Raw genomic sequence first — 26804 nt, 5'->3', positions numbered from 1 at the left:
AGCAGGTTGTTCACTGAAATCTCAACCTCTTCAGACAATGTTGCTGACGCTTCTATTTTTGTTTGTCTTACAGTTTGTTGCTCACCCCAACTGCCAGCAGCAGCTGCTCACCATGTGGTATGAAAACCTCTCAGGCTTACGGCAGCAGTCTATAGCTGTGAAGTTCTTGGCTGTCTTTGGGGTCTCCATTGGGCTGCCCTTCCTCGCCATAGCCTACTGGATCGCTCCCTGCAGCAAGGTACAAACTCATTCAGGTGCATGTTTTTTATGGTCATTTCTAACCAGGGCCTGGAATGAAGTCACGTGTGTTTCTGTGACGCTGTTGGGAAGTGATTCATGCCGTCCTATAAGATTGCCCCAGAGGAGAGCAAACTTGAGGTGCTTCTTGATGTGCACAAATGGAATGATTAGGCATGGGTTGAGGTTCATCTCTATAGGTAAAAGAGGTGGGGTGGTGGGGGAAGAGGGCGAGACAGTGGGTGACAAGAAAAGAATAGGAATAACAAATGGATAGGAGGAGATAACACAGGAATGGGGTGAATAAAGAATAGAAGAACCACCCAAGCTGGGAATAACTGATGGAGATCTTTGTTGCCCTTTTAGTTAACTCTGATGGTTAAGCTCTCGTTCCTTTTAAGTACCTTTTGTTGCAGGTTTCTCCCTTCTTCAGGGTTCCTTTCTTCCCTTTCCTTCTTTCTGATCTTTTATTTTCAGTTAGTGGAGCGTTATTATGGCACATGTGCCTGAAACTCTGGCAAGCCCCAGGTGAAGCCCCTGCAGAGAAGACTAGACTTAATCATACAATCTTTATGGTTTTGAGAGAAAAGATGATGAAATTTGGAAAACTGCCATGTAGCTGAATACGTCTGTTCTGTGTCTCACAGCATCAGATGGAGTAGGAGAGTTTTGCCAAAACCTAGAGGTCAAAGGACCAGAGCCAACCATTAGCTTAGGTAAAAGCTTCGGTTGTCTGTGGTCTGAAATCTGGAGTGAGGTTTCCATCCTGAAAGAGTTTGCTCAAACAACTGGAGGTAAATAGGTGTGTGGCTGAGTGATAAATAGCTTTTTCACTACCCTTGCCACAGAACAAAAGGGCGGCAGGGGAGAAGATCATTTCACATTCCACAATAGCCAACAACACCATCCATTACAAGGCAGAGGTCTTCAAGGAGGCTTATCAGAGGCACTTAAATTTGATCAAAATTACCCCTGGTGCTGGTAATTTATTCAGTCTTGAAAGCATCTTCTCCCATTTCCTTTAAAAGCCAGTGAGGAATCCTTTCTAAATTTGTCAAGCCCAAGAAATTATAGATCCATGGATGAGTATGAAGGAAAGATTACTATTTGGAAAGATTTATGTTGCTGCAATCAGGCAAAACTTTTGAAAACAGTCTTTCAGAACATCTGAGATAACAAAATATGTTTAAGGCTTGGTGTCCTCCAAAGTATTTCCCAGAAAAGTACTTTCTCTTAGAGAAATTGAGAATGCAACTTCATTTTCCCAGGGTTTGTATCAACACAAAACTGCATCACTTTTACGAACACTGGACAGGACTCCGGAGTTTGTGCATGTGAAAGCTGGGCTATGCTGTGGGCGGTTTTGCTTGGATCGTAGAGAGAATTCAAGTACGGAATTACCGCATGATTTTGTTATGGCAGAACTCAGTCTAGCGGGGATTTATGAAGCTGTTTAATTTCCTTCACCTCTGTTGAATGTGCTGGGAGTTGGCATGCCAGCCAACAGCAACATTTGTGGTGTGCTCTCAGAATGATGGAGGTTGCATTTGCACATAGCAATAGGTGAGGAGAACAATTAGACTAGAAATAAGTGGAGAATTTCAATGAGAAGCATAAAAACTAAAGGGAAAATCCAAGGCAAAAAAAAAATCAATCTTACAGCAGAAATAAGAAATGATTGAGAAAGTTATTTAGTTTTCATTTCTTAAAGAAGGTGTATTAAACTTTTAAAAAATGGTGGGAGGGGAGCAACTTTCCATCGACTCTGATTTCATTGCACTAAACTTTTTGTGCATTCTCATTTTTCAATGTCCCTTTCTTTTCACTCCACTTTAGACTGTGAAAAACCATACGTAGCTTTCTATCAGAATGTCAAATTGAAAGTTCTTTCAGACAGGAATTGTCTTTGCATGCATGGCTTTGCATTGATCAGAACAATGTAGTCTTGATTTTTGATTGGGGTCTTTGATAGAAATAACGGAATAATGAATGCATTTTCCCCCATGAATTGATACCTCTCCCAAAATCGTCATTATTAAGTTCAAGGGCTGAGGGTTGATACATGAGCCTTGTATCTTCTCATAGTGTTGTTGCACATGATTTTACATAAGCAGCGAATCCACTGAAAGGATGGTGCTATTAACAGAAAATTTACGTGTGATGCTCTGAGCAACCCAATTTGTCCTGGTCAATTTTCCAGTCGTTTTGTTTGGTTTGAAGACATGGAAACGATCTTGATGTTGCATAACTGGGTAATGAAATAATTTCTCCATAGTAACAATCAACAAAGATATTTAACTTAAATCAAATCAGACCTGACTTAAAAGACACGTGGTTGCCCAGGCATGAGTCAGGGAATCATTTCTGGGATAAGAGAGGGAGAAAAATGAAGGAAGTTTCTGTAATGTGGAATACTGCTTATAGGAGCCATCCTGGGCAATACTACTGTGTATCACATTCTTAAGACTTATTGGTCAAATTCTGCAGTTTCACATAGGGTGACAGACTAATTCATATCTCAGAATAATTCCCTCACTGATGTATCTTAGCAAGGAAGAGGTTACCTTTACTCTCTATCAGAAAATTTTCTTTAATAAAGCTCTGTGAAGTTAGAATATACCACACCAAATACCACCCTTGAAAATTTACTAAATAGTATTAACTGGAGTTTGCAAAGGCAAAGAGATAGAATGGAAAAATCGCACAGTCTGCTGCCCAAAAAAATAATAACAAGAGCAAGCAGGACTGTTTGGACTATCTGCAGGACTTTGAGAAGTACTGTCTTTCTTCTCTGGGTGGTAGAAGTGCTCCTTCAAATGTTACAGCACTAGCAGAGATCATTTATACATGGCTCTCATCGCCTGGGTTGTTCCCTGGCTTTCACGTCGCCATGCTGAGGATTTATGGCCGGGAGCTCCCGCTGGGACAGAGCCAGCATCGTTTAAGCACTGGGACTTTAATGGTTCAATACACCTAAAGCTGTACCTGTACCTTTTTACTCTGGGTATTTTCCTTCTCTGTTAAGTTACATACAATTTCTACAACAATATTTTTCATGCCTCTACCCTGAGCATAATGCTGAAAATAGCAATGGCTTTTTTCTTTATGATGTTTCTGTTTTCATTTGTTCCTGCCTCTTGGAGTTGAGGTTAATTTGCATTTGGAAACTTTGGTTGACTATCACATTTTATAGATTTTCTTTTTGACATGTCTACATGTTTCATTATTTTCCTGTAATACAAACAGGATCCTAAGTCAGAAATGAGCTGTTCTCTCAAGAATGAACCTTTGTATTCACACACTGTCAGCGTTTCTGTCCTAACTGTGACAGTCAGGCACTTCCCTGCAAGCCTGGTGTGATGAAAGATGATATTTTTATTTTAAAAAAGTAATTGAGACGTTGATGTATCCAAGCAGTCACACACCTTGAGTTTAACTATATCATGTTTCTTGAAAAATATATCATATCGTCATAAAGCATTAGGCTGACTGGAGGAATTGACGCTTCATTAATTTTTTACAGAATATTCTAGTCAACGCTTTCACTTCCTATAGCGCTTAGCTAAAAAATCACATTTCTGAGAAGATATGAAAAGCACCAGCTCGAGAAAAAAAATTGTAAGATTTACACAGTAATAAAGGGGATAAAAGGCTGATGCAACACTGACTAAATGCAGACTTTGGTTGAATCAGTAGAGAACTAAGTGAAATTACCCACAGAATTAATTTGGTTCTGTAATACATGGAATAATTTCTCTGATAACTGAGGCTGTGCTTCTTCAATCTTAGGTGTCTTTTTTTTTTTTTTTTTTTTAAGTTTCTATAGACAGCAGAAAAAGTCTAATTATTTTGGGAAAATTCGTCATTCAATAGAAAGTGCTTTTTCTCTTTTAGTGAATTCAAGGTAGAAAAGCCTCCTGCACAGACTGCAAATGCATTTTCTTAAAACTTTGTTGGTAAGGTCCCATATGTCCATAGCTGTTGCTTTGCTTTACTCGTGCTCTTTGAGCTCTTTCAGACAGGGCAGATGAGGAAAACATCTGAGATTATTACTGTATGGGATGCTGTTCAAATTTATCCCACCACCCCATCAGCTCTGTACTGGAAATATAAATTCTGTTACAAAATGTAAATCTACCCAACACCAGCCATGAAAAGTTGCTGAGAACTAACACGAGACCAAGGGCTGCAGCAGAGCATTGAACCAGCATCACAAGTTTTGGAATTGCTTTTAACATGCTTCATTTACTCCTACATCTGCCATAATATTCCTAGGCAAGATTAAGGAAAGTTGGAGTTTGGTTCAGTGCAATTTCTACCTGCTTAAACGCAACCTTATTGACCTCAGAAAAAAAACATGTGTTAATAAGGGCTTGGGGATATGGCAGAGTTTCTTTATTTTTTTTACTGGAAAGTCTTTCAGGTATTTAGAAACATACAAATTTTCCAATAGGATTTTCTATTCTCTCAACTTCGTAAAAGATTTATTTGACATTTTAAAAATTCAGGGAAGAAAAAGAAGTGAGAACCAGTAAGTCTTCCTTTAAACTTCCAGTAGACCTAAAGAGCCCTGCTTTTAAAATATTTCCTGCCCTGCAGTAACCAGAGACATGGGCTCCTTTGAACAAAGCTGCTATTGGAGATAAGTAGGAAAACAAGGAATTTTTTTTCAGTCCTTTTTCATAATTCTTATGAAGTTTTATGATCAAGTCAGTAGATATTAAGAAAATTTTGAGCATACCTTGTCATCAAGGGAAGTTGATCAGTAATATACTGCAAAAAAATCCTGTTTGCTTTGAGGAGGTTTTGGAAAGGGCACGTACAGGGTGGTACTTTCATTGCTGTCTGTTGTGTCCTACACCACAGGCATCGGTCCTTGCTCTCCCAAAAAAAGCTTCTACTCTGTCATCTTTCTGGAATAATGGTGGTTTAGACCACAGAAAATGTAAAATGAAAAGTGTTATTTAAATTAATTATCAAAGAAAGCTTTTTCAGAAGAATGGAACAAATATTAGCTATAATGAAGAAATCTGCTGCTTCAATTCTTAGTTTATTCAATTGAAATAAATCCTTGTGTTCTGTGGAGCAAATCTCCAGCTTTTGTAGTAATTACGAGAGAAGACTGTCATACCAAAACATATTAAAAGCATTACTGAAGAATCTTTAAACAGAAGGCTATTTCCTACACGTCATTAATGAACCAAGCATTCATCATTAATAAAAATTCTAATATATAATTACAATATAAGGATGAGAAGTGGGCCCGTTATTAGGATTTATATTGACACACACGAGCATACACACAAACATGTCTCCTGTATAGATGTCCTGTCTCTTAATTTTCCACTTACCATATGGCCAGGGCAATTAGATATTATACGTGGGTATAAAGGAGCAATGTAAAATAATGCCATGCACAGAAATGATCCAAAGCGCATCATTTGAATTGCAATGCCTAACGTCTAGTAACAGCAAAGAACGACTTGCACAAATCTAAAACTCATTTGGTTCATGACCTAGAATTCATTTCTGAATCCTTTCAACGGGCAAATTTTTCAAACTTTTATATGAAAAAAAAAAAAACTTATTCTGGAAGTGGATGAGGAGAAAAAATCTTACATCTTGTGTGTGTTTCATTGCAGTTGGGACGGACCCTCCGAAGTCCTTTCATGAAGTTTGTGGCACATGCGGTTTCTTTCACAATCTTCCTTGGACTGTTAGTAGTGAATGCTTCAGATCGGTTCGAAGGAGTAAAAAATCTCCCCAACGAGACCATCACTGATCATCCAAAACAAATATTTAGAGTCAAAACAACTCAGTTCTCATGGACAGAATTGCTGATCATGAAGTGGGTATTGGGTAAGCAAAATCAAAATGTTTACAAGACTTCCAGGGAAATTCAACATGAGTAGAAACAGCGTGATAGACAGTGACAAGACAAAGGAAAAAACAAACAAACAAAAAATTAAAAAACCACCATGAGGCTATATAAGAGGCTGATGGAAGTATTTTGATTAAACAGGATCAAAGATGACTTTGATCTCGGTTACTGCTTTTGAAAATATTGAATGATGCTTAGCAAAGTCTCACTTTCCTGATTTTCCACGCTGTATGCTATAGATGTTGTCTGCTTGCCTCTGTTGGTTTAATCATTGCATCTTAAAGAAGGTAATGTAGTCACTGCAAGTTATAACTTCAGTACAGGACATCGCTCTGTCTAAAGTGAGCAGAAAGAAATGTGTCCATTGGGATGTGGGTGACCATCAGCCTGTTTTATTACCCTTCTACGAGATTCTATTATCTTTCACTGAACCTCAGTTTCTTCATCTGCAAAATTGGTATATTGTTATTTACTTTTTTTGTGATGCACTCTGAGATCTAGTGATGAAAACTGTCAGGTACACAAGAGTTGGATTTTATGAACCTCATAGTATGAAGTTGTTACTGGTGAGAGGACAGAACAGCATTCAAATCTTTTAAAATAAGTTATGCAGAAATTATAAAGTCAGGATTCATGTGGATGAACCCTTCAAGTGCAAAAGTATGTCATGTGCACAAATTAAACTTCCAGGGAGTTTTAGGCAAATTCAGATGTATCATTTTTTCCTATAGGTACAATTTATTCCTGGCAGGTCAGCTACTTTGAACCACTAATCTAAACAAGTCCAGAGGGATTTATCGGGAAATTGAGCTTATCAACTCTGCAGAATCTTTGCCTGCCTCTTTTGTATCTATTTTTACTCATCACCATGATTTTGAATCTTTTCTTGCAGCAAATAATTCCACAGTTCCATAAATACTGATAGCATGAAACACCCTGAAAAATAGGCTTGGGCTGGTCTATCTGATGACTTCCTGGCCACCATTTCTTTGTTCCCTGTCCCCACAATAATCAGAATCCCATACAGGATATTAGGCTAGAAAAAAAAAAAAAAAGAATAGATGCCAGACTGGATAGAGTAAGTCTGTAAGATTTATTTTTAAAATGATATTAAAGCAGTTGGACAAGATGATTAGATTTTAGACTAGGTATTATTTTCTTATAAGCAGTAGGTATCTGTCTGCTTGGTGAGTTCCTGAGAGATGAAGAAGAAAACATTTCATTTAATGCCAAGGTTTTCACTTTTCGCGGAAAAGAAAGGTGATTCATGGTACAGAGTTCTGAATATAATGAGGTTTTCTAATGACTGCCTACATCAGCACTGACAGTCGTCTCTGGCCATTTTACCTGTCTGCCTACATAAAGCTTCAAATAATATCTCAGCAATAGGAAGGTGAAAGTTTGGTGCACGTGGCCCGCAGAGAGCTGGCACGGGGGCTTGGGCACTTGCTGACCCCCATATGTGACCCTGCTCTTTAAGGAGCATATGAACACTAAGGGTGGCAGACTGCACACCCTCCTGGCACAAAAATTGTATAGGTATTATAAATATGTATATGTAAGCAGAAATATAATGAAATAAAGTGAATGTTAAAGATAAATATCACTAGTAAAGTTGCCAAGACATGCTTTTCCAAAGAGGCAAATGTAAGCAGACGGTAAGTATACATTGAAGTATAATAAATCTAACCCTTGTATACTAAATATACACCGCTATATTTAATCCTGCTTGGCAACACCTGCAGCTCCTGTCTTCAGACCCAACAGTGTAGGTGTGCTACCTACATTTCAATTCTGAGTACAATCAAAAAGTGTAACTTTTTTTATTCTCAGCTTGTAAATCCCTTCCTTCTTTTTCTGTTCCTTCCTTTTTCTCCTTCATACTCTGTCTGCAATGATGAATGCTGATGACAAATTACTTGTTCCAACCATAGCAGACCATTTTTGAGAAATTAGTTTACAGGTCTCTGATCTCGGTTCTTTTTTGGGGAGAAAATTGGCTGTCTGAGTTATCTGACTGTCAACCATAAAATTATGACGCATGTTCAGAGCAGCGTTATTCAAGGATAATGTGCTACATTAGCATAGCGTAGTGTGGACATGAGTGAGCACGATCTGTGATAGCACTCCCTGCAATTAATCTCGCTGGAGATATGAAAATTGACCCCCACAAGAGAAATTCTACCAGTAAGAGAATTTCAGACTGGAGCTATGCAAAAAGATGCCATTGCCATCTCCTGCTCCCAACTATTTGTAATATAGGCAAATAATGGAGTAAACCAAACAGAGGCAATGACTTTCAGCCAAGCAAGCACTTCATCCTACTCCAAAAATCCCTATCAGAGGCTTTACTTTCCATTAGTCTGCACCTCTGAAACGTCTGTAGAGCGTGGTTGGATCAACCAGGTAGTGTTAGTAGTCCATTTAACATCATCCCCATGAACAGCCAAATAGCATTGTAGGTGGAAGAACACCTTTTTGATGTCACTCCTCTTTGTTAGGAATAAGCATTCAAGGGCTGTAGATGACGTAGAGCTATAGCGCAATGCTTTGAGAGGAGAGCTTGCCCCTTTGTGCATGGGGCACAGCAATTTCAGCTCGTGCGTCTGTGGCTCATTGTGTGCCTTGGCTGCTTCTTCCCCCTGCCAACGGGTCTCCCCATCTCTTGCCTTCAAGTGAGGAAGGCTGGGATTTTCTTCATGAGCAATATGGGCAGACTGGGAGCAGGGAGGTTTCATTTAGAGAGACAAAATCCCTGCTGCAATAGCAGCCGAGGCAGCAGTTAAGCTCTGGGTAGATGCAATCTGAGCACAACTCTGTCTCTTAATCCAACAGCCTTTGGCAGATCCAGCAAGGCTCAAAGGCGGCTCTCTGACATCAGCTGCTTGTGATTTATGTACCAGGCCAGTGGATATATAAATCTGACAGACTGTTCCTCTTTGTGCACAGGTGGAGAACAGCACTTCTTGCACACTGCTGTTTTCCTTCCAGATGGGCTGTGCCTGTAGCTTGACTCTCCTTCCCCTGCTGAAACCAGAAATGCCCATCAAGGTGACATTTCTGATTGTCCCTGCTGTGGGAGAACACAAGAGACCTGAAGAAGCTGCTCATGTCCCACCTCTCTGTGTGTCAGACTCAGGGAAACGACCTCTTCCAGAGCTGTCAGGGGCCTCAGAAACACCGTATTGAAATGCAGTCACATCCTGGCAAATCTGCTCTACCCTAGTTGCCTTCCCTTATTTCTGTTCTTACATCCCATCTTACGTCCCATCCCCTGAATTTTAGCTGCTTTTTCTCTTCTTAGTATTTTTCCTTAAGGAGAAACTTTGAATTACTCTCTCACAATGTACATACAATTACTCAGCACTACTGACCAAATAATTACTGTGACTTTCCTACTTGTCCTGAATAGACATTTTTCCATATGTATGGATAAAAAATGATTGCCACACAGTTGGCAAAAAGAGTGATATAAATTCTGGGCCGACAGTGCGATACTTTCACCAAGTGATTCTAATTTTAGTCAGTCTACTCAGTTTTAGACATTCCTGACTTCATTAATCTGCAACTTAGGTATATTAAGTGACCAAGATTAGAAATAAATTTGGATCGGAGAGTTAATATTTAAAACAGAAAAGACATTTCTGGATGTCAATGAACAAGAACTCTCGTCAGCATTATAACCATGCATGTGATGTTTCCTGAAGTGCTTCAGTACCTTTATATGACACTCATGCATAACACGTAGGGCTGATGTCCCCTATCTGTCACTTCTGGAATATTTCTTTCTTAGCTAGAAAAGTTTCTTTAGTATTTCATCCTCTCTCCAGGACAGTTCCTAAGAAACTAATTCTTCCCCCTTCTCCCTTAGGCTATTCACTATTAATCTTGCTCATGGTGAATGGCAGCTTGGGATGAAGCTCCTGCTTTTGCTCAGCCAAGCCCCTGTGGACTTGAGAAGAAGAGCTGGGGGCTCCTCTCCTGCCCTCCCTCAGGCTCTGCTCAGCACTCAGCAGACCTCAGGCTCTCTCTCAAGACAGATCTATACAGGCCATAACCTGTATCAGGGTACGGCTCCAGGGATCTGCCTGGAGATTCCAGGGCTATGGAGGTCACCAGCTGGTGGTGCCTTGGCCACCGGTGATACTGACAGCTCAGCTTTCCATTTTCTCTCAAATCCTTCCCCATGCACAAGGACTGACAGCATGTTATGGTTTTCATTCTTCATTCCCTCAGCCTCCGGCTAAATTCACACTGACCTGTCTCCTTCCCTATAATCCAGCTTTCAGCAGTTCCTCTTGGGATGCCGTGTGCTTTCAGGAGTCTCTGAAGTAGCTGAGCAAACACATTGACATGCCACAGCACAAGAGCTTCCAGCAAAGAGAATGAAGAAGAGTTCACAAAGAGGACGAAGTTGCGGGAGGCCACGTGGAAACTGGCAGGCACCGCTCCTGCTTGACTAAATGTGAATTTCCCTGCTGCTATGGAAACTGGATTGGGTAGAGTGCAGGAAATATTTATCAGGGGGCTAAATATTCCAATATTTTAGCTATTCAGAAGCAAGATTTTGGGCCTGGAGCCCTGCTGTGATTGAAAGTTGGGCAAGTTGATGAATTTGACCTGGCTCCAGTTTGCCCATTGGATTCACCTGTCCTCCCCAGCACTCCCCAGTACCACATGGATGTCAAAATGTTTGAATTTTTCTGGGTTTGACATTTGGGTTTCTCTGTAAGTCTGTTGTCAGAAAGATCCAAACTCAGACAGGGTTTTCAAAGTGGTAGATCAGACTTTAATGTATGGAAATTCATAATTATTGGATATAAAACTTTATGAAACATACTACAAGGGCAGAACTCCTGTCTTACCTTTTCTCTGATTGTACTGTATTTACTCTTGGATCAGATTTTCTCTCAGATCTGTTCCTGCCCTCAAACTGGACCCACTCACTGTCCTAGGGAAGGAGGAAAACATCAGTAGAGCAAGCGATACCATCTTCAGTGGCACGGCTTAGCAAGGAGATTTTGGGGACAATAGAGGAAATCTAAATTTTTTCTAAATAGATCAGCAGTAGGATTTTCTAATGTCTTCACTATTTCCTAACTGTGCTTTCTCTGACAGCACCAGAAATCCACTTTACCATTGACTCACACAGTGAATTTTCAAAATGTCTATTCATATATACAAAAGGACATATAAGCTTGATTTTTAATAAATTTTTAATAAATTTTAAGAAAGATTACAAGAACCTTTCTCAAGAAATTCAGTTTAATTGGAATTATTTGTTTTGGCTTTAGAAGGTACTGTTAGCCAGAAAATGGGTCTAGCTGAATATAAAAAACACCTTCTGTGTTTGCCAGTTAAACACGCCCTCGCCTTTCCACAGGCATGATATGGTCAGAGTGCAAGGAGATCTGGGAAGAGGGTCCACGCGAATATGTGGTGCATCTCTGGAACCTGCTGGACTTTGGGATGCTGTCCATCTTCGTGGCATCATTCACTGCCAGGTTCATGGCTTTTCTCAAAGCGACGGAAGCACAACAGTACGTAGATCAGTACATTCAAGATGATGACCTCAATAATGTCACCCTCCCCCCTGAAGTTGCTTACTTTACTTACGGTAAGATGCTTTTTGCTGTCTAATGCTTACTGTTCTTTTAGGCTAATATGTAGCAGTGCTGAAAGTAGCTTTCTTTTTGTGATATTTATGTAGTTTTTTTCTAATTAAACCCAATTATTCTTCTCAGATCTACCCATTCCAGCCATCTTCCTAAACAGTCAGAAAGGAGTCGAGATCTGTGTCTCATTTAGTCTCTGATCTTGTGCTAAGGCTACATTCAGGTCAATCCCATCCTGACAAAATAGCTTCAGGAACTGGGAGTGAGCAGAACATAATTTAAATTACAGATGAATGAACCTGCTTGGTTTTCCAAATGTGAGAGGGGGAAGATGTGTGAACAAATATAAGATCTGGAACTGCATTTCTAACCACTGGTGCACCTGCACATCTGTTACATCCAATACCTGTATGATGGAAATGCAAACACCAATTACACCCATAAACTGCTGCTCCTCCAAGAGAAAAACTTTATTTTTTGAGAGCCTGTATCATCTATAAATACTAACATCTGGAAATAGAAGCAGCAGCATAGCCTTGACAGTATTATTTTTGATGGCTGAAATGGTTTTTCTTTGATATTCACAAATGAATAGAGCTTTGCACCCCAGTGTGGAGACTGGATTTATTGCACGCCTCTGCAAGCTTTGGAGGTAATCCTGAACAAAATCCATGGGGATTTTTGCTCACGGAGGGGCTGCAAGCGCTAGAGAGCTGAGCAAAACGGAGCACTGTTTGTTCCCTGGGATTGTAAGGTCATTATTCTAGCGATGTGCTTGTAGAGCAGCAAACTTCATCCACTGTAGATGTGAACCGTGTGGCACCAGGGACATGCGCCCCGACCCCACACTGGGGTGCACAGCCACGGGCTCGCTGGTGGGTCTGTCAGCTGGTCACACCAGCTCAGCCTCTTGCTCGGGGTGTCCCCTCTGAAGGTCAGCTTCTCTCCCTGCCCAGGCAAGCAAGAGGCCTCTGAGATGATGTGGTTTTCTTCTGGTTTGCATCTGACCCATTTAAAGTGAGTTCGTGATACAAAGGTGCAAAGGGTCCAGAACAGAATGGCACAACCAGATCCTGCAAATTCCTCCATCTGCCACTTTTCCTTTGCTCCAGATTACTGCAAATAATGCCTAAATTTATTGTTCTGTCCTTAAAAATATTATTTTAGCTCTGAGTCAGTCTTTTCACCAAGAAACTCAGTTGTGCAAGGACACTTATAAGCTATTTTAGTACAAATGTTCAAATTTTCAGTAGATTAAATAAATTATGCATATCTGGTATCAACAATAAGCTTTCTAAAGTAAAAATATTAGAGTAACTAGACTGCAAGAATTGGTTTTAATTTAAAGATAACACAAAGATGATACACTTGATGGTTATATCTGCTTTATCCGAACAAGTCCTAACTTTCTTATCTAGTGGTAGGGATAGAGATCTTGGTCTCCTTAATGCTTCCTTTCCAAACATTGTATACAAATCCAAAGCCAAACTCCACTGCCTTCTGGTTCTCCACCTCAGGGGTTTCAGATGGAAAAGGCATAGCACAGTTGATGTTTGACTAGGAAATTGAAAATATCACATTTGTTTAAAGTCATGCTATTTATTTGCTGTGCAACTTTGGTAAATCCCAATGACTTGCTCATTTCTCATCTTTACCATGTGGAAAATACAACTAGTTCTTCTTACCCGTATGTGTACAACTTATTGAGGACTTCAGTGACCAGTTGTTCCAAACCTTTTTTTTTTTTTTTCCCCCTTTAACTCCTGGCCAAAACCAAGATTCAGTTTTGAAAAGGGGTCATTTATCATCATAGCTTCCATCTAAACACTTTTCATTACTAATACCTGATGTACGTGTATTGTTTTAGCCAGGAACAAGTGGCTTCCCTCGGATCCTCAGATCATTTCAGAAGGACTGTATGCAATAGCTGTGGTACTCAGCTTCTCCCGCATTGCTTACATTCTTCCAGCCAACGAAAGCTTCGGCCCCCTGCAGATCTCTTTGGGGAGGACTGTGAAGGATATCTTCAAGTTCATGGTCATCTTCATCATGGTGTTCCTGGCCTTCATGATTGGAATGTTCAACCTTTATTCATACTACCTTGGTGCAAAATACAACCCTGCTTTTACAACGTGAGTACCTGGGGAGAAGTGGCTGTTTTTGTAAGGCTCAATCCATTCTGGTCCATTGCTGCTGCAAGGTCTGCTCAGATAGTTTCTACTCCAGCAGTGTGGGGAAGTCACATCCAGATTTTGTCTAGGAAACGTGTGCCACAGCCTCCAGCCCTGGCAGCCAGCTCAAGGCCTGAGTGTATGGAGATGCCTCGTTCAGAAATGGTTATTTCTGGAAAACAAAAGGACAGATCTGGAAAATGTTTTGTGAGATGTTCAGTGAGTCAAGAGAAGCAGTGGAGAAGAGGTTAGACCTAAGATTATTGTTATTAGAACTGCAAGCCAAAATGTATGTAAAATGAGGGAGGATTTTGCTTATGTGAGGTCTCTTTTAGGATCCCACCTGAGTGCAGCTGTGATTATTAAGTGCACATCTGCAGAGTCAGCTCCTAGTTGTGATGCTCATAGAAGCAAACCAAACTGGGATGTCTAGGCTGTGTTTTGTAAACCCTGGCTGGGAACTTTTCGTCAGAGGCCATGTGAAAACTGCACAGAGCATCACGACAGGTGACTGCCCACGTAGGGTGGTGGGTCCAGCTGGGTCATGCTCACGTAGAGGTGGCCATGCTGGATGCCCTGCCTCCACCTTATTGGGGATGTTGGGAAGAAAAAGAGGTTATCAAATGTTTCTGGAATGAGATTCAAGCTGAGGTTGCTTTTGAAAAGGGAAAACCTACAACCCTTCCAAGGTAGCACAAAATGCAACCTTGATTCTCCGGGACCCTGGAACCCAAGTCCCATCCCTCGGGGCGGGGGGGGACAGCTGAGGTCTTGAAGGAGCTTTCAGAGGAGGGGATATCATGGTGCCTTGCTGTGTCTGAGGAACGTGTCCCAGGCATCCAGAGGAAAGCCTCCTCCCTTGCAGTGTGATGTGACACCAGCAGAGCACCCTGGCAGTCAGCTTTGTGTCTCACAAAACCACTGTGACTTGCCTTAGGGACACGGTGGGGACAAGGAAACTTCCCACACACCCGTCTGTGAGGGAAGAGGAAAGCTTGGCATAATGTTATCCCCTTGCTGAGATCTGACTTCCAGGCAGCCACGCCACACTTGTAATGCCTGAGCCCATGGGGTTTGCCAGATGCAGAGCAGACAGCAGCTGGCACTTGATGTGTCACTTCTCTAACATGTCTCACAGCAAGCTGGGGGCTTAGCTCGTAGCTCCTCTAGTAGAAATGACCTTTTCAGCATCATCCCTGTCCTATGAATGTCTGTTTCCTTTCAAATGCAGAGGAGCAGTTTTATCACAAAAGCCTCTTGTGCAACATGTGCCTTCTAACATCATAATGTTGATTTTCTCTAATTGGGCTAAATATGCCTTCTAGACCCCCCCTCTAACCTCAGGATGCATTTTAATGGAAGGATTTATGAGGCCAGATGCAATTACATTTAGCTGTGCTAAGTAGTAGAGCAGAAGAAAATTGAGTGTGTGGGATGTGACTCGCTTCTTATCTGAAGAGAATGTGATGCCCTTGAAGCACAAGACTTAACGAGAAGTTGAGTCAATACCATCCTTGCCTGCCTGGTGGCACAGTAACTCTTGGTGATGGTATTTCCCAGGCACGTCACCGGCAAATTCCAGTCTCTGATGCAATGCTGTGTGGTAACTCTCTCATTAGTACTCATTACCTAAGTGGATCAAACCAGTAGTTTCTATCTTTTGATGGAAATAATGAGCAAACATTGACTAAAATGATGACTGCTCTCTGGAGTAAGGATTGCTTAACTGCCCAAGGGGTGTTTGAATTGGGGAGAGTCTTGTCAAAAGGCAGTGTTCTTCCTCCCTAATGTCAGCCTGGTGGCTACTGGTTGTGGAGGTACTTCATGTTGTTATGAAGCAAATTTTCCATGAGCATAAATTTTCCCTTTAAGAATTTGGAAGAGATTTAAAGTAGACTTACTTTCTTCTGATTGTTTAAACACACAGGAGTGTAATGATGACCAGTGAAAATGAGCCCTTTCATCATATGAAATGAAGAGAATAGCTTAATGTTCATCCCAAAAATCCTTCTTAGATACCTCATTCAACAAGCTACAAACCCTGAGGTATACAGTCTCAAACAATTTTAACAAGCTAATGACAAGGTTATATTGGCAGATGGGCAGTGACCCACTTTAGCGGCGTTTCCTCCTCTATTTTTTGTGAGCTGCCTGTGGGCCTTGCTGAACGTGGCAGGCTCCTGCTGCCATTAACTTATTCATGAAAAGAAGGAAAACTTCAATATTAGATCTGAGTAAGTAGCTCCCCTGTTGTGAAAAATTTACTGGGGCAAAGAAAAGTAACATTTGCTTTGGTGTCCTCATAACCATTTTGTGACTTCTGTGACTTGACTGGTTGCGTTTCCTATTGGGCATCTAATAAGGATGGGTGCAATTTTACAGAAAGCAAGTTTTATACTCAGAAATGTGACTATCTGGCTATGGGACCTGATTCTCAGAGATCAGTTGGCTAGTCATTACAGAAAAAGATCGATTCAATTTGCGCCCTAATTGACTGTGGCCAGTCTCAAAGGGTGTTGAATCGACAGCTCACTGGAGATCCTTAGTGAGAAACCTCAGAGATAGAGAGATACTTGCTGAAATAACTTTGAGTTAGACGTTTAAGAAAATGACAGCTCCCCAGGACAGGGAAAAAGAGTGTACGTTTGTCCAGATAACACTCAGAAGGAATTGCTTGCTAAGTTCTAATGACAATAATTAGTGAACATTTGGTGTAAGTTAGTTTTCACCTTCCCTTGCTGTTGCGCTTCTGAAATCCTGCTCTCCGCTTTGCTTGTGTTGCCATGTGGAGAGCAAGCAGGTAGCATCCCAGTGGCCTCTGAACCGAGTTATTGTGCAAAGTTTCTGTCTTTTCTTCCATTTTAATGCTCTTGATGGAGAGAAAATGAAAATGCAGTGGAGACTGCTAAATACAGAGATTATTTAGCTAACGATGGTATACTTTCAAATTTTTTCTGAAGTACTGCAATGCTGAAAAGTAGACCATTTTCTCAACTGTTGTAACCAACTCCAACTATGTTTATCTGTTTATTGGATGCTGTGTACAGAACACAGCTCTTGAAACAGCCTGTAATTAAGAACATCCTATGCAAACAAAATCGAAATGGAGGCAAGACTGATTGCATTCATCTTGCTTTCCGCATCACAGATCAGGCTGAAGGCTACAACGCGAGGTTTTCTGTCTCCCTCTCCCCAAAGGGAAATGTGACTCATCGTTGAGTGCCAATGTTACTTCCAGGCTTGAAGGCTTTTTTCTTCTCATTTTGCTTTGTCAAATGTGATATTTTTGTAGATTATATTGAATGCATTGCTTTTTTTGGCAGTCTTAAACGTCAACTAACCAATTTAAGGAAATAACTCAGTCTGAAAGGATGCCTTAAGCTTTCTTAAAGAGGAGGACACAAGACTGACATGAAGTCATAGCCTTGCCATGACCTTTTTTGATGAGCAGGACACTCCAGTTTACAAAAGTCAGTCAAAACTGCAACTATGTAGTTGCTTATCATCTGTTTTCTTCTTTGATTAAAAATTCTTGTTTAGCTTTCACAGGTCTATGTGTATTGAAACAAAAAAACCTCTTTGTTCTCTTCCCACTGCAACAGTTGGCTCTACCAGAGTAGAGCGTGTGCAGCATCCCCATCTCCACAGTCAATCTGCCACTGCCAGGTCCTCCTGCTGCCAGGAGCTGTCAGTCTGGGCAGGACTCCTGGCTTCCTCCATTCCTTCATTTGTCTGCCTTTGAGAAGGACAAAACACCCGCTGACCTTGCAGGAAGGGGGTAAATTGCTTACCTGGCAACAATGAGACACATCAGCATCTTGGAATCTTTGAGAACTTGGCTCCAAACCTCTTCGTCTTGTGTTTTAATGAGATATTCACAAAAAAAAAAAAAAAAAAAAAAAAAAAGAGAGAGAGAGAAAAACCAACTGATGTACCCTGTGACTTATGCCAAATCTCGTGCAATTTGACAGTAATTGAAAAGGGAGAGAGAAAGAGCCATCCACCTTTTTGGAGGGTGGAGCTGGACTAGTACAAGGTCCCCTTAGAAATATTTTCTCTGCAAGAGAGAGAGACCTGCATCTGCCTGGAGACGCTGCTAAGCACTGTTTTGGAGTGCTACAGGTCAGGTCCACCTCTCGCACCACCTTCCCAGTCCCACCACTGTTGGCACTGGTCCTTCACCTGAAGCTGGGTTTAAGGACTACTGGATCCTCTCTCCTCTGCAGTGCTCAGGGCGGTCAGGGCCCCTCACGGTCCTTAATTAACTTTTCAAGGCAAATCTGGCACGGCTCCGGAGCAAAGGTTAATGTTTAAGCTGCGGAAAAGGAGCAGAGTTGACATGTTGTATTAAAATCTGCCGGCAGGGTGGGAAACTCAGGGAACCTTTCCAAATTAAAAAAGGAAGGTTAATAGCAGGGTGCAGCTGGGATCAAGGCTGGGGGTTGTGGTTTTTATTAGTTTCATAAGTGACTTCGGTGGCGGGTTTCAGAGCCAGAGATTTTTGGTGTTATATATGTTCTTTAACTGGAAAGTACAACATTTAATAGAATAAGCACTGGCCAGGCTGCTACCATAAAAGTGAAAGGTATCTGACACGTTAATGCCAGCCACCCTGCGCTGCAGACGAGGGCAGGAGACAAGAGCAGAGCGTTCCAGGAGAGGAAACGTCCAGCAAGTGGAAAGTGATGGCACTTGTTTGCATCACAGTCATCCCACAAATGTATCTTTGCATGGTGTCCCAGCCTCATCCAAAGCAGCAAGAGGGAGGTACCGGTGACTCTGAGTGTCATGGAGACTCCAAAAAGTGCCACATTTTAAATGAAGTTGTGCAACATCTGTCTGAAACACCGCTCAGACTCACAAGTTGGTGCAATTATACGGGCTGAGAATGGTGTCTACATACCTACTGCAGTCTTACTACTAGTAAATGAACTATGGAATACTGTAAGTTACAACAGGGGATAAATACTAGTTTCCTGTGGCAGAAAGTCATCGCCCAATGCTCTGCACTAGCCTCTCAAAGGGTTGGAATTCATTTCTCCTGCTTTATGCGTGGTGTAATTGATACTGGAGTTGATGCAAAGCTTATTGTTCCCTTAAGATATGTTGAAGTTCATGTCTACAATCTGTTTTTATAAACAGATTTAGGAGGATTAGTCTGCTGCACTAGAAAAAAACATTTCATAAAAACAATTTATCAATGGCATTGTTTTTCAGAAGGCATTTACCCCCTGTGGCAGGCAAGGAGAGAGGGGAGGTAATTAACTGTAAATATGCTAAGGATAGTTCACTGAAGGCAAGGTTGCTTCTAAATTAAAAATTAAGCAAACTAATTCCAAAATGTACCCTCCTCCTTCTGCCTTCCTTCCTTTTCAGCTGTGGCTGCTCCCCTTCTGCCCGTTCCGTCTTTGATTCCTCTGCATCAGACTCTCCTTTTGACCTGTTGGTCCAGCTGCATCCTTTCCAGCCCCACTTCTCTTTGTCATTGGCTCATTCCCCTCTTTTTTCCAATCTTTCAACATTTTTATTTTCCTCTGGTTCCTTTCTACTTTCAAGCAAAGGTAATAATCAAATCAAAATGCCTCTCTGCAACATCATCCACTACTCCTTAATTTCAAATTTTTGCTACAAATGCTTGAGTGCCTGATTTGTTTGCAGTCCCAAAGTAGGATGGGAAGCAAATCAGACTATGGGCTGACTATATTTGCACTGTGTGCTCTTTATATTAATTCCACAAATCAGAACTTTCCAGTCAACTCTCCTGGGTAAAAAGTAACATTTCTCTTCTGCTTTGGAAATTACATATAAGAAGGTCAAATTAAGGTCCTTCTTCCCTTCTCCAGAAAATCTGTCTGTCTTCTCTGGATGAGAAAAGGGTGAGTGAGTAGAAGTAAAAAGCCCTACACAAAAAGTTTCAAACTGCAAGTTGCCCATGGAGAAGTCATCCTTAATAGGGACACAAAATCCAAATGACAAATAATACACCTGAGAAGAACAGATGGGGCAAATAAGGGGACACTGTAACTTCATATTATTAAACAGAAATCATATTTCTTTATCAAATCAGGAAATATGATTTGGCACATCCCTAGGTGACGGATAATGGCTTACGACGACTGTGCCAAAGCATCACATTTATATTGGTGGGTTGTCGTTTTTATTATCAGCATTTGGCCTGGCTAACCAGGTGTCAACTCTGTAAAGTGTTTGTTTGCTTTATTTTTAGGGTAGAAGAAAGTTTTAAAACATTATTCTGGTCAATATTTGGCTTATCTGAAGTGATATCTGTGGTGCTGAAGTACGATCATAAATTCATTGAGAATATTGGATACGTACTCTATGGAGTATATAACGTGACTATGGTGGTGGTGCTGCTTAATATGCTAATAGCCATGATCAACAACTCCTATCAGGAAATTGAGGTAAGACAAGAAATTAGGTTACAAACTCATGGACTCTCTTATCACTGATAATGAAAATGTTAAAAAACAAGGAAGCTGTAGTTTATTCTGTATGCAAGATGAGTGCTGTTGAAACACAGGTCTTACACTGAGTGAGAGTTAAGGCTGTGTCTGTCCCCAAATTATGGTTGAACTAATAATTAAAATGAATAATTTCTAGAACAACTTCAACTTCCTTGTTTTTAATGACCATCTGTGGGTAAATCCAATTTCCTTTACATATGTTTAATGAAAGCAGTTTGTGATCTTTTTACTCCCTGTGTTGGTTATGGTAATTTTCCATGTGTGTTTCCTTAGCAGCGTTGTTTGCTTATAACAGATCAAGTACTATGTCATCTGGCTTTTTGCCCTGTTCTCTACTGGTTAAATGCCCAAGCCCATCTAGGTCCGAAACTCACGTATACATATTTAAAAATTCCGTATTTTCCAAATATCAGATATACAACCTTGATGTAGATTTTTTGGAGGAGCATTTAGGTCTGCAAAACAGAACTGGACAAACATTCACAAAAAAGCAACTTTTAAAGGATATGGACACAGCCCTCAAGGAATATGAACAGGTTTCTGCAGAAAGATGTTTGCAGGGTTTACCCAGCCTTGGTTAGTAGTCTTGCTATTAGCAGACTGGATTTGCTAAATTCTTTGGACATAAACAACTCCCTGCTAATGTAAATAAATGCAGAAAAAAAAAATTATTTGGATAATGTTAATGCTGAGTCACCTGTTTCTTCTGATTTGTTAAATGTCAAGTTTCTGTAGTTGGGTTTGTGTTAATTATTTGTTCTAATCTCCACTCAGAAACTGACACTGCAAAAGGCCAGAGCTGAAAATATTCCTCACTGTAATGTCTGATTCATCCGTGTACTGTAGTGCAAATATAACTCTATTTTGTAAGTGCTGTAACTAAATCTAAACGTCAGAGAGACCTTACACACATTCTCTGCCCCAAGAGATTTCCTGGGTGCAGAAGGGAGAGTCGTTTCCCCAATGGTTTCTAATCACTTCAGATGAAATATCTTCCTGAATCCCCTTCTACTGAAACAACATTTACTTCTGAAGAGGTCTCAGCCTCTTACTGCATTTTCTAGTTTATTGTAGTAAGTAGAGGTGGTCTTGAAAATTTCTGAAGAAAAATCTCTAAAAATACGTGAATAGGTGACCTATATTGACCTTCCAATCTAAACTTTGTGATGACCATTTTCCTGCAAAAATCTGTTATCATGCTTCTTGATTGCATGGAAATTTTCAAAACTTTGTTAAAGAGTTCTTGTAACTGTCAGCAAGAAAAACAAGTGTGGGCTATTTGGCCCAGATCCTCCTATCTGAGGCCTGGGAAAAACCAGTAAATCTCATACCAGTTCTTTTCAGTCCTCAGTAGCAGGGAGATTAAAGACAGAGTCATCCTACCGACTGCAGAGAAAATCCCTTTTTCCAATGTGTTTATCTGATGAGAGCAATGTCAGTAGTGACAGAGGATGGTCATTACTTAGGTATTAAATTCCATTATGGTCAGAGGGGACGTGCTTTACTGGTAGGTGAGCACATTCTCCTGCTTTCTATTGAACTGCTCTCTTCAGCTACTTCTGGTTTTCTTCTGGTTATGCCTCAAGTATTGGTGCTTGCTGACAACTTGTATTTATGGAAAGAAAAAAAATTATTTTGCCAATCAGAAAGCAGAACTACTTCCATCAGTAGTTTCTTACCTGCTAACAGAAAAGCATTAAAACTGTTCACAGGTGATTTCTACTGTAATTCAGCTTAGGGCGTGTATAGGTGCAACCCCAAACAATGAGGAGATCAACCAGCAGAAGAAGTGAATGCTTGCTCCCTTGGGGGAGACATATTGCTGTAACCGTGACAGAATTGATATCAGTTGTGTTATGCCAGTTTTTGACTGGGTTTCAGAGGTACGGGGCAATCAGAGGTTATTAATTTCAGCAGAACACAGATGTACATGCATATGGGGTGTTGGCAGACTCATGCTCCTGTTGATGCTGCTGGCCTCCATACAAACCACAATGAAAACAGCTGTCAAGCAGCTGTATCTCATCCTTTCCTTTGCCTGATAAATGTTCCTGATATGTGGCCCCGACCATCCTCCCATATATATATGTCAAGCAGATCCATAAAGTATGAGCTAACATTGGCCTTGTACTTGGAAGTGACCCTGGCCCACCTTGGCAGCTCATAAAGGAGATTCACAGGCTCTGGATGATGGACTTTTCCTCCACCTTCATCCACTGAGGTGAAGAGGAAGAGAATTAAGGTGTATTGATCTAGGGAGATGTGATGGTGGGTGCAAACACAATCCATGAGGAAATCAACTAATGACAGAAGAAATCCGTGATCTAGCCTCTTCTGTGGGGAATTCCTGGCCAACACAGTGACAACACTTAGCTGGCAGTTGGATAGCATTGCAGTTAACCAGAGACAGTCATCATTGTTGTTGTGCATATAAAAGTTTCTTCTGCTTTCCATGACTATGTACGTTCTGACACTTCCATTTATCAGCATAGCACAAGCAGCAGACTGTTACTGAAAGACAACCCTGTTGACATCCAAGGAGATAGGAAATAGCCTAGTATTTGGAGGACTTATACTCTCTGTTCATCCACTGCTTTGTTCAAATTTTCCTTCTTTTGAGATCACCCCAAAGAAGTTTACAAAGACATGCGGTGTGCAGGGGTCCTGGTTTGGCAAACAGATCCGATTCTAGTTAAATCCTATGTTTGTCCTTGTCATAGCAAAATCCCTTTCTATCTACTAATTCTGCCTGTGGGTGTTGTGTTTTTTTCTCTCTTCCCTTCCCAAGGAGGATGCGGATGTGGAGTGGAAGTTTGCACGTGCCAAGCTCTGGCTGTCCTACTTTGATGAAGGAAGGACTTTACCTGCTCCTTTTAACCTAGTGCCAAGCCCTAAATCATTTTATTATCTCATACTGAGAATAAAAATGTGCCTCATAAAACTCTGCAAATCTAAGGCCAAAAACTGTGAAAATGATCTTGAGATGGGGATGCTGAATTCCAAACAGCGGGTATGTTGTGTCTTCACTTTTCACCTTCTTTGTAGAAGATAATATTTTTAAAACAAAATTGATTTTTTAAGCTAACCACACGAAGCTTGGTTTGTTTGAAATTTAATTTCAGCTTCAAAGCATAAACCAAAGTAATCAAATTTTCTCTAAGCCTCTCCTTCCCCAAGCCACATGAGTGAAAGTGTCTGGCTTGCCCGTTTTTCACAGACCTTATGCAAAATTCATTGTTTCCATGGTTTTGACATAAACAATTAAGAATATAAGTCATTTCTTGCTTGCCTGTTGACTTTGTTCACAGATCATCTTCAAAACAGTCTCTGTAAGACCATGGCACACCTGATGAGTGAGAAATAAAAAAAAAATAAAATTATGTCAGATGTTTATTGCAATCATTATCATCATCCTGATTTAAAAAAAAAAAAAAATCATCTATTTCTCAGGATCTCTGGTCCAGTCAGGGAAGAAAAACCTTTACCCAGGGCCTTCCCTGTACGTACACTTGCGTATAGGTGCAGAGGTCTAGGATATGTATTGGCTCCTCTGGATCTATGATATGAATTAATTCCTTCGAATAAGTGAGTTATTTTTCACTAGAACTTGGACCATCAAGTCCAAGGACATATTGTGTGTATTCTTCGGAAAAGTCTCCTTCTAGAGTACAAAATTAGTAGCTGTGATGTCTGCTGATAAAAAATACTGCTCTAGCTAAAAAAATGCCTTTTTTTTTTTTTTTGAGCTAAAAAAGTAGCAAATGGTACTACTGTTTTAAGAGGACTGGTGAAAACAAATTCTGTTTCAGGATTTGTTCTCATACCACATTGATTTGCTCTCTTTAACACAAGTAGTTATTTTTCTTCCTTTCTTAAATTGTGTTCTAAATTGATAATCACCAATCTATTTAAGATTAACCTATTCTGTGCCTCTTAACACTTTCTTGTCTGAAACCTGTGTCAGAATACCATTTTTGTCTAAGCAATTTAGAATCCAACTTTTTTCAGCAATTTGTGGGTTTTGGCCCTTTTCTGTCTTTTAAAGGTTTACGTATTTAGACTGGAATGTGGTGGCTTTTATTCTGTTCACACATTGAACCATTTCCTACTGTACTGATAAAGCTCTGTTTAGTTTGGGGCTGTCTGTGTATGAGAAGCTATCATTGATTTAATGATATCATGATGTTTTATAATTTCAGAAAGTTCGTTTTCACTCTAGCACTCGAAATACAGAAAATTATTCTGTGAAGAACGCTTATAACAAGCCCACAAGATATCAGGTAATCACAGCATGGAAACAAGAGCCAGGAAAAGATCTGCCAGTGAACAGCCCTGACCTGCGAGGGTCGTGTTGGCTTTTTTCCTGTTGAATCCATCCCGTGACGTGCCAGGCTGTGCCTTGGCATGGTCACCGGACTGGCTCAGGGCACGTTCCCAGTCCGCTGAGACAAACACAGCCTATCACCCATGGAAATAGACTTCTTGTTAGCATTTGTCATGCTAATTAATTCCCCCAAGGGTATTTAATTTAATACAGGAAATATCATTCAAGCTGTAATCCTCTGGTCTTGCATTGGCAGCATTTCATTTTGTCATGACACAGCGAGTCTCTCCAGCCTCTGCATTAACATCTGCATGTGCTTCCTCTGGCTTCTCCCATGAGCTAACCCTGCAATGTGGTACGGTTCAAAAACGCTTGTGACAGGTACCCCTGCCATGGCAGGAACTAACACAGCTGTCTGTCTTGGCTCCAGATGTATTATTTCATGTACAAATATATGTAGCAGCGTAACACAATGAGCAAAATAATACCCCTCAGGATATCTTCTTTATTTTTTAACATATGGTGAAAAGGAATCTGATGGCAAGTGATATATCTGAAGGAACCCACATTAAATATTACCCTCCTCAAGTCTCTTTAAGTTAGATAAAATGCCCAATGGCAATTCTAAAAGCGGTTTGTCTTGTGCTGGTACAGCATCCAGCACGATGGGCTCCTGGGCTGTACAGCAGACCGGTGATGAATTTCTACTGATTTTAAAAATTGTCCAGGCTTTTGTGCCAGTACAAAAGGTGTGTCTGAAAATTCAAGTTAGCAATGGGATACATTCACTCTGGCACGTGGGGTTAGTTGGCTTGATACCATCGAAGGCAAAGGGAAGAGATGATTGTATCCTGCTCAAAATGGCATTTCAGCATTTCTGACTTTTTCCCCGTCCATTCACACCCACAGGTAACGGAAAGATGTGTCAACCTCTGCTGGAGTCGTTCTCTTCCTGTAGCTATTATTTCTAAATGAGGCTGCCTCGTGTTTGTGGTAAATTAGACCCTTATTTCCAAGGTTGAATAAGCCAAAGGCGGCTGTGAAAAATAGATAGAAAAAGATAACCACCTGTTATTTTGCTTTAATAATGCTCCTACTGGGCTCGTCTTCAGATTATCTTAGAAAGTTTCAGTTGTTGCAGAAAGAAATTGCCCAAATAGTATAAGGAGAGTGTAACGATTATCTAAGTAGAAAGGAGAGCAAACAGTTTGACAGTCTGGCCAGCAAGCTTTCTTCTGTGACTGGGAAAATCTTTGAAGCAGCAGCTTCTTGCTGAACTGTTTTCTTCAGTGGCATTTATCAAGTGATGGATCTGCAGTCTGTGCACCTGGACTGTATGTACATACACTGCTCTTGAGGGATAACAAAAATTACAGAACCTACACATGCAAAAATTTAAACAGTAGGAAGAATAAGTCAGCCTTGAGCTGCTGTGATCTGGGAATAAACTACTCTAGGCAATAGACAACTTTTATCAAACCCTTTTCAGCTGAGACTTTCAGATGGAGCATTGCTAAATGCTGTGCTAAGCTCACAAGCTTTTCCCACGTTCAGCACTGGGGTCTGCTGTGCTATCAATGTCTTCATCTACAAAACTCAGGAAAGGATTTGTCAGGAAAAAAAAAAAACAGAAGGAATATTTTGTACTTTCAAAGGCTCAGAAGTATATTTCTTTGCTGTTTGAAGAAACAAAATAAAGCAGTGAGAAATGAGCTAATTCCTTTGCTTGCTTCGCTCTTCAGCTCTTCCACTGCCAAACTGAGAACACACACATTTGAGATCGCCAGGTTTGAGATCTGATGCCCCAGTGTTCCCTCTGATTGCTGCTGACTCATGTCAGATTTTGACCAGGGACAGGAAGGTTAAAGCATTTCCTCCCACTCGTGCTGCCCTGGCACCTCCCACACTCGTGCCAAGTGACATCTGCAGTGTCCATAAACACAGCGTCGAGAAGAAACCTGTGAATGAAATAGGAGCATTAAGGTCTGTACAATGTGATCTTCAATGGCACATATAAGTGAAGTCCAGAATAAAACACTATAAATAGTGAAGTGGGAAGGCATCATGGCCTCCAGGTTAAAGACAAGGATC

General features: G+C 40.7%; 1 protein-coding gene across 1 annotated transcript in view; it reads left to right on the top strand.

Annotated features, from left to right (window-relative positions):
* Positions 1 to 26804, top strand: part of TRPC7 (transient receptor potential cation channel, subfamily C, member 7) — a 67033-nt gene that overhangs the window by 37054 nt on the left and 3175 nt on the right. Inside the window, exons 3-9 of the mRNA XM_010076802.1 lie at positions 74 to 238; positions 5880 to 6096; positions 11502 to 11735; positions 13601 to 13865; positions 20131 to 20326; positions 23178 to 23399; positions 24589 to 24669. Coding sequence (XP_010075104.1) covers positions 74 to 238; positions 5880 to 6096; positions 11502 to 11735; positions 13601 to 13865; positions 20131 to 20326; positions 23178 to 23399; positions 24589 to 24669 — 1380 coding nt within the window. The remainder of the gene's footprint in view (positions 1 to 73; positions 239 to 5879; positions 6097 to 11501; positions 11736 to 13600; positions 13866 to 20130; positions 20327 to 23177; positions 23400 to 24588; positions 24670 to 26804) is intronic.

This window comes from Pterocles gutturalis, unplaced genomic scaffold (assembly GCF_000699245.1).
Source record: "Pterocles gutturalis isolate BGI_N339 unplaced genomic scaffold, ASM69924v1 scaffold3578, whole genome shotgun sequence".
NCBI lineage: Eukaryota > Metazoa > Chordata > Aves > Pterocliformes > Pteroclidae > Pterocles > Pterocles gutturalis.
Note: the sequence above shows the minus strand (reverse complement) of the source record. Positions and strands in the feature narration are given on the sequence as shown.